The 7,579-nt window shown below is 40.7% G+C and overlaps 1 protein-coding gene across 1 annotated transcript in view; it reads right to left on the bottom strand.

Moving 5' to 3' along the window:
- Positions 1 to 2,985, bottom strand: part of LOC104462302 (cytokine receptor-like factor 2) — a 16,073-nt gene extending 13,088 nt beyond the window's left edge. Inside the window, exon 1 of the mRNA XM_010074196.1 lies at positions 2,910 to 2,985. Within this exon, the coding sequence (XP_010072498.1) occupies positions 2,910 to 2,985 (76 nt within the window). The remainder of the gene's footprint in view (positions 1 to 2,909) is intronic.
- Positions 2,986 to 7,579: the final 4,594 nt, after the last annotated feature.

The following is a 7,579-nucleotide window of genomic DNA, read 5'->3' as shown; positions in this document are numbered from 1 at the left end:
CAGCAGGATTACTCAGAGCGCATCAACTTAAAAACACGTATAAATCTTTCTAGGATCAGAACCTTTTTCTGCAAAACCCCTCCATATTGTGAATTGAACCTCTGGGATTTGAACATTTAAACATAAACTCCAGCAACTGCGTTTATTTATGTACTAAAATAGAAAGTAATATGGTATTAAATACTTTAACAATAAATAGTATCACTTAATAGAAATGGAACAGAAATTGTAATAAACTGTCTGGTAATATATACATATTCTTTCCTGTGCTCTAGTTTTTAAGAACTAGATAAGAAACCAGTCTTAACATAATTAACTGGCTATGTAGGACAGAAAAGCCTTTACCAATCTTTGATGATTGAAGACTCTGTTTCTAGAGCTTTAGTCAGGGCAATTTTCTATCATCCTTTCTAATTTCATGAGTTTTGTAGCCTTTTTGAATGCGGTAAGAGTTGGTTTTTTGTAAATATTCCATAAACTTTTGTGTGCATCTTTTCAAATTATAGCAGATATATGTTGCTTAACTCACATTTCAACATGAAAAGATGCATAGCTTAAGTGAGGTTCTTAAAGTTTGGATTAAACTGACATCAAATCCTCTGAGGATATGTACAGGTTATCTGAAATATGTTGTTTCCTTCTGTTAATTTTTCCTTTGCCTTTAAATGAAAAAGTGTTTACTTTTTTTTTTTTTTTTTTCTTTTTGAAGCTCCTATACTTCTGGAGGCAGAATCATTCATATCTTTTGTTAATTGAAAGAGACAGAGAGAAAGAGAATAGAGGGGACCGTTTCTCTCCCTTTCTTTATGGTGGAATTTTTATGAATCCACCTGTAACACCACGGATCACTCTCAGCTAACATACCAGCTCTTCCACAGCCATTGTAATTATTTAAAGCATTCTTATACTCATGCACAGAGGCACACAATAGACAAAAGCAACACATTTATCATTATTCTTTGTATTATGATAGTACATAGATGTAAAGATCAAAAAATATATATTATTCACAGGCAATCCCCGGGCTAAAGAGGGGCTGTAGCAACTTTCTGTCTGAGGATGGTCTGCTGATCTAGATAGTTATGCAGTATGTTCCAGTGCTGTAGGACACATACCAGTGTTTGGGAACATGACCTTCAGAGAGAACTATCCAAGTCTACATCTTTGGTACCAGAGGGGGACTGGTAGGACTCCACACAAGACTTTAACCTCACAGGCACTGCTGGGCACCTAGCTTTTCTCAGGACAGAGAAGCATGGAAAATAATACTATGGTGTGTGGAGAAAGCACTTTTACAGGGGGAAAAAAAAATAAAATTTCCTTGAGTAATAAATTATGAAGATACAACCATGATCAAGAATATGAGCAAATACATTCCACCTCCAATCCACTTTCCAAAGTTTACTACTGAGAAAAAATGTTATCGAAGGGGAACATTGTAAAAAGGCTGAATGTCATGGAACAGATAAAAAAAGAGAACAAGGAGAGGCAGAATTTCAATCTGCAAGATAACAGAATGGAACATGCATGTACTGGAACAGTTGCAACCTCACTGAAACATAACAAAGAAGAAAAACCACTTTTGATTTCCTTACACTGATGAAACCTGATAAGTAACCGCATGTTGAACTTCCACATATTGCAGCACCCTGTATAGAAACCACTGGAGAGCAAGACCCAGATCTGAGCCTACAGTCTGTAGTTACCCTTAATACTACCAATCTATGAGAACAGTTTCATTTCATTAATAGGAACACATGTAGGCGAAGGTGCAACTCCTTGCAAACAAGACTGCTGAACTGAATGCACAGCACAGAGGCTGAATAGAAAACCTCTTTTCAAGAAAAGGAATAAGACAGCAAGAGACAGTTTTATATAGACATTTTGAGGTAAGGCATAATTCTTATAACCTGTCAAACTGAGTGGTTTTTTTTTCAGAAGATCACCAACCATTGCTAGGCATCACAACACTTTGCATCAAATAAGCACCACAACTGCAATTTCAACATTTGTTCCACAAAGTCGTGCCATCAATACAGCATGGCTATAGGTGGTTGCCATCTCAGGACACATAAGAGTCATGTCCCCACACAGGAGAGCCAGTGAATCACAGAAGCAATTTAACCCGAGAGAATCACGTGATGCTGCATTGCCAAAAATGGCACTTACAGCAAAACAGAGAGATAATTTATAGGTTGATAAGACGAGAGCATGACTCTAAAGTATTTCTTTCTCCTTATAAAATTAATGACAGGGAACTTGCAATAAATTATCAAGCATGAAGGTTAGATTACTGGTTAATAAGTTGGGCTTTACGTTTGATTTCTGTAAAAATCCATTTATCTTTGGCGAGCAATAAGTGATGGCATTGCAGGCAAACACGTGAAACAGAGATGTTCTTATATTTAGGTAGCCATATAACCAGTCTTTAATGTATTTATTAACTTTACTGTTTAATAACATTTTTTACCTAGATGCTTTCTCAGGAGCAAGATATTGCTGGATATTTTCCCATCATGTTCATTCTTCCAGAATACTAACCGCTGAAGTCTTACCTTGAATCTGTTTTATCCATCTTGGTTTAATGTGAAGGTTAGTGTTTTCTGGATGCAGTCTACTCTGTTATAACCTATGTCTTAAACAGTAGGTAGTCCTGCTTAAAGAACAGACACAAGCTTAGTGAGTTCTGCCTTGATTTTTAATTAGAAAACTTTCACAGAAATCTGTTATTATCATCCTTATTTTGCTTTGGGTTTTTTTTGAGGAATCCACTTTCATCTCTACTGGATATCAATTTCTGTTTGGTTGATTCTTTTCACCAAAAAAACTAACGACTATTGCAACATGAGGTAAAGAACGCACAGAAATATTTTTAACTAATATATCAACTTCTTAAATAAATTTCTTACCAGGAGGTTGTGACTGAAAAGCCACCAGGTTACCCAGTGTGAAGATCATTGAACATGCTTGAAAGATGAGTCTCATGGTTGGAATGACACAACAGACTGTGAAGCGATGAGTAATCGTAATCTCTGGACTTTCTATTTGATCACTTTATACCAGAGGCTAGAGGGAACTGGAGGAAATGACTACAGGAAATAAAAAATTGACATATCTCTCACCATAAACAAATAGAAGTGCAGGACTTCGAAAAGCACACCTTCATACTATACTAAAAAAACCTAAAATTAATTTCTCAGAATATGAGTATCTGTCTTGTCAGCACTTTGCTTTATCTTTTCACAGCTGGGTCAGTCAGAGGTGACCGTGGCCCTGATCCAAATGAGGACCAGGTAGCTGTGCATAGCTGTGACCACACCATATCATGGATGAAGACACTGACCTCAAAGTGCCCTGTGAGCTGGGGGTAGGAGAGGCACAAACAGCCTGCCTCCCCACTTACAAATGAAGAGCTGTTCCTGCTAACAGATGTTTATACTGCCACTCCGCATGCCTGGTGCACCTCAGCTGGCTTGAGCCACTTCTGTCCCCAAATCAGAGGCAGAACTTGTGGACCTTTTTGTGACAGAGAGAGCTATGCTGCTAGGCGTAGGGACGCTATTACACAAGAGGTAGCACTAGGATGAATTTCATCCTGTGTTACCTGAACATATATTTACTGTTATAGCTTCCAAATATATCCATCCATATACCTAACACTATAGATATATGTGTACACACCTTATATATCCATATACCTAAAATTATACATAGAAAGTGGGAAATAAAACAGTGTTCTGCCTGAGATGAAACATATTTCAGAAACAGCAGAACTTAAAATCTTATAATAATCACAATTATCACATTTAAAGAGACCTGTCACCTGTAGGTCTGCAGTAAACCGGGCTTAGACTACATCCACATAGTAGTGCAGCAAGCAGGAGTGCTGAGGACTTAAGAGCCATACAGTGAGCATGAAGACAGCAGGGAGTCTTCCCTAGACCAGTACCAGTCCAACCTCATGGGCTGAGTGCTTGTCAGCAGTCAGAGTCTGACACAGGTCCTCCTGGAGTGCATCTTCTGGGCTACTTACAAGAGGAACCCAACGCTCCACTGTGTGAACAAAAGCAAGGGGATGACTGGGAGATTCACTTCACAAGGACAGTCCTAATCTGAACAAGTCAGTGTGGCCCTAACCTGCTGCCCTCGTCCAGCAAGAGCTCAGGAAGATAGCCATGAGTGACAAAGTGCTCCCTTTTTGGGGCTTGCTTCTTCATGTCCTGGTAAAGGTTTACAGTTTACTTTTCCAGGGATATGTGAAAGAGGCAAACACACTGACTCCCTTCAAATCCAGTGTCTCCCTTCATTAAGTATCACAAAAAATAAGATGCTCCATGAAATCAACAGGTAAAAATATAAATGGTAGATCTCAATTCCTATCTCTTTTTCCTAGCCAGTCTCAAGCTTTTCCTGGGCCTGCATCAGAAGTATAGGAATCTTCTTCTCATGCAGGGGCATGCTGTGGCAGAGGAATGACTCAGTCATGGTGCATGCATAGTGGCTTGGGCACACACACCATACTGCCTTCTGGAGACCTCATCCCCTAGACTACTTTTTGCCTCTTTTTTCTCAAGTGGGGAGAGTAGAAGTTTGTCTGTCACACATAGTACTAGGCAGGGAGCTGGATCATAGCTGGGAATATACTCAGAAGTGCTGCCATGATTTCTGTTTAGGCTTATTTTCCTTCTTCTCAGAGCCTTCCCTAACATGTTCACTGTCCTTTTTAACCCAAGAGTACTGTTTGTCAGATGAAACCCTTATGAGCTTTGTCACATCATCATAGCCTCCAGACAGGTGAGGTGATACCAGTTTTGATCTGGCTATTCACTTTTCTTGGATTGGCTACTTTCATTATCTTGTCCACTGCATGTCCCAGGAAGACCTGTTGAAATCTCAGTGACTTTTGGAAACCCCAGCGTGACTGTCTAACATACGTAGAGTACCCTGTTAACTGTCTAGCTTTCTTTGATCAAGTTCCTCCAGGGAGGCATTAATTCCTGGAACTAAAACAACACGCAACACAGAACTGAAGTAGGTCATAGGTGATAGTTAATGGAAGGCTGAAATTGCTCATGGTTTCCACCGTCAGCATTGCAGAAGGCAGTGAGATAAACAAATGAAGGCAGAGGTCCAAAATTCCTTGGTTCCCCAGGACATGGCAACTCCCATATGTCTCCATTTGAGGTAAAAACATAGAACATGTGTCTTGTCTTTCTTTCCAGAACATGTATCTTGAGTATGATGGAGCCTAATTTGTCCCTGTCTGCTTTTCATACAGGTAAAGCACACTGGACCACAGACCTCCTAAGACAGTTCATTCTTTGGGGGAAAGGGGTGTGGGGAGACAACATGCAAAGTAAAGGTGGCTAAAATACTTTCTGGCTTATGGTTATTCTCATTTTGAGACACTACATCTAAAACAAGTTCTAATTCTCAAGTGACAACAATGCATTTTCACTGACCATTTCCTCCTACTAGATATTTTGTCATCTGAAGTAATTTTCTGTCCCATCAGTCTCTCCTTCATTTTAAGATACTGAGGGCCTCTTGGAGTCAAACAAAATTACTCCTTTTACTGCTTTTGAAACCAAACCAACGGCTGAAGTCCTGGGGAATAAAAACCAACAACTACTGGGTCAAGCAAACTACCTGCATAAAGCTGAAACACTGTTGAGATACTTTTGATGCTGCTGCTGAGAGAAACATCAGATTTGGCACTTGAGGGACGTAGGGCCTGGGCACCTCCCACCCCCCCTCCATGCAGGCAGACACTGGCCCATCCACCTGCCCCAGGTTCCTATTTCTGAAAGCCAGCTCTAATTACCTGGTTTGAGTTTTTCAGATATTGATGGTCCCAGTCCATGAACCGAAAAGCTGCCTGTGAGCCGTGGGATCTGTTCTCCCCCAGGTTTTTTCCTGCCTGTTAGCAGGAGTGTAATTGATTAACTTGACCCCATCCTCTGGGTCATCACTCCCATGAGGACAAGGACAGAGCTCCTTCAGGGCTCCCACACAGTGCAGCGTTGACATGTTTAGCCTGAGAAAACAAGATCCATCCTAAAATTGCAAATTCCTGCAGGAACAGGGAAAGCAAAGAGTGAGGTTGAGTTGAAAATTAGCAGCGAAGGCTTGTGATTTTGACTGTCAGTAGAGAAAACCCTTAACAAGTTACCCAGAGGACGAGGGTGATGCAGGTAAAGGAAGTAAACCAAAAGAAGCACTCTTGACTTCAATTTGCACTTTGGATCAAACTGCACAAGCAGCCCTTGGCCGTCTGCCAACTCCTCCACCCATGACAAGAGCTCTCAGAGGTGGCTTCACTTGTCAGCTGCAACCTCCAACACCCTTACTGACTTTCATCAGCTTCCTTCCTCTCTTTTTATTCCCCTTCTTATTATTTAATCAGCGGTGTAAAACAGGTCTTTGATCACCACATATCTCAGCAAGGCAAATTGCTTCAGTTTATTTTCTCTCTCCCTTAGAGTCTAAACAATCAATAGCCTGTGACTAACTTTCATTTAATGTTATTTACTCATGGCCTTGGTAACAGACTCTACAAAAAACCCTGCAAAATATCAGAGATTACCTCTTTGTTGTAACGATGATCCCTTTAATTTTTAGCATTAACAGGAAGTGATTTCAATGTGTTTTGAGTGGGTGGGATAAAGGGAACAATGACCCATTTATAGGAAATTGTGAGTCCCATCACTCCATGACAAATCAGCTTAGTCAACTTGAGTCAGTGGAGCCCGTTGTTCTGAGAGAAGAACCTGATTCCCTTTTGTAATATCCTGAAAAGTACATGTATAAACACCTCTACTGTACTTTTTGGGTCCATCAGTGACCCATGGGCAAATTTTAGAGGATTAATCCTCAAGGGTCTCTGGCATTCTTAAAATTCACGCTCTTGTGCAATCACTTCAAAAAGCATCATGTATTGGTCGTTCCTCATATCACCATGGCATAGCCTGTCCCAGACTTCTTTGTGAGTGACAGGAAAGCATTGGAGGGAAAAAAACAAGCAAAGATGGCAGGAGGTCTGCATGGATGAGCAAGGAGGTCCTATCTGAAATGAGACATGAAAGGAAGTGTACAACAGGTGAAAGCAGGAGCAGATGACCTAGCACTATAAAACTGGTTTTTGATCTTGCAGGAACAGGGTTAGAAAAGTCAAGGCCAACCTGAAGTCTGTTAGGGGATGTGAATGGCAACAAAAAAGGATCTACAAGTACTTAAAGAGTAAAAGGAAGACTAAGGAAAATACGGGCCTGTTGCTAAATGAGGCAGGGGACTTGGTGACAAATTACGCAGAAAATGCTGAGGTACTCGATGCCTTCTTTGCTTCAGGCTTTCCTAGCAAAACCAGCCTTCAGGAATCCCAGGCCCCTGAGACCAGAAGGAAAGTCTGGAGTAAAGAAAACTCACCCTTAGCAGAGAAGGACCAGGTTAGTGAATATTTTAACACACTGGACATACATAAACCCATTTAGCCTCCCAGGATACATCCATGAGTGCTGACAGAGCTGCCAGACTGGAGAGATTCCTGAGAACTGGATGAAAACAAACATCACTCCTGTCT

This window comes from Pterocles gutturalis, unplaced genomic scaffold, assembly GCF_000699245.1.
Source record: "Pterocles gutturalis isolate BGI_N339 unplaced genomic scaffold, ASM69924v1 scaffold10587, whole genome shotgun sequence".
NCBI lineage: Eukaryota > Metazoa > Chordata > Aves > Pterocliformes > Pteroclidae > Pterocles > Pterocles gutturalis.
This window is presented reverse-complemented; position numbering and strand designations above follow the sequence as displayed.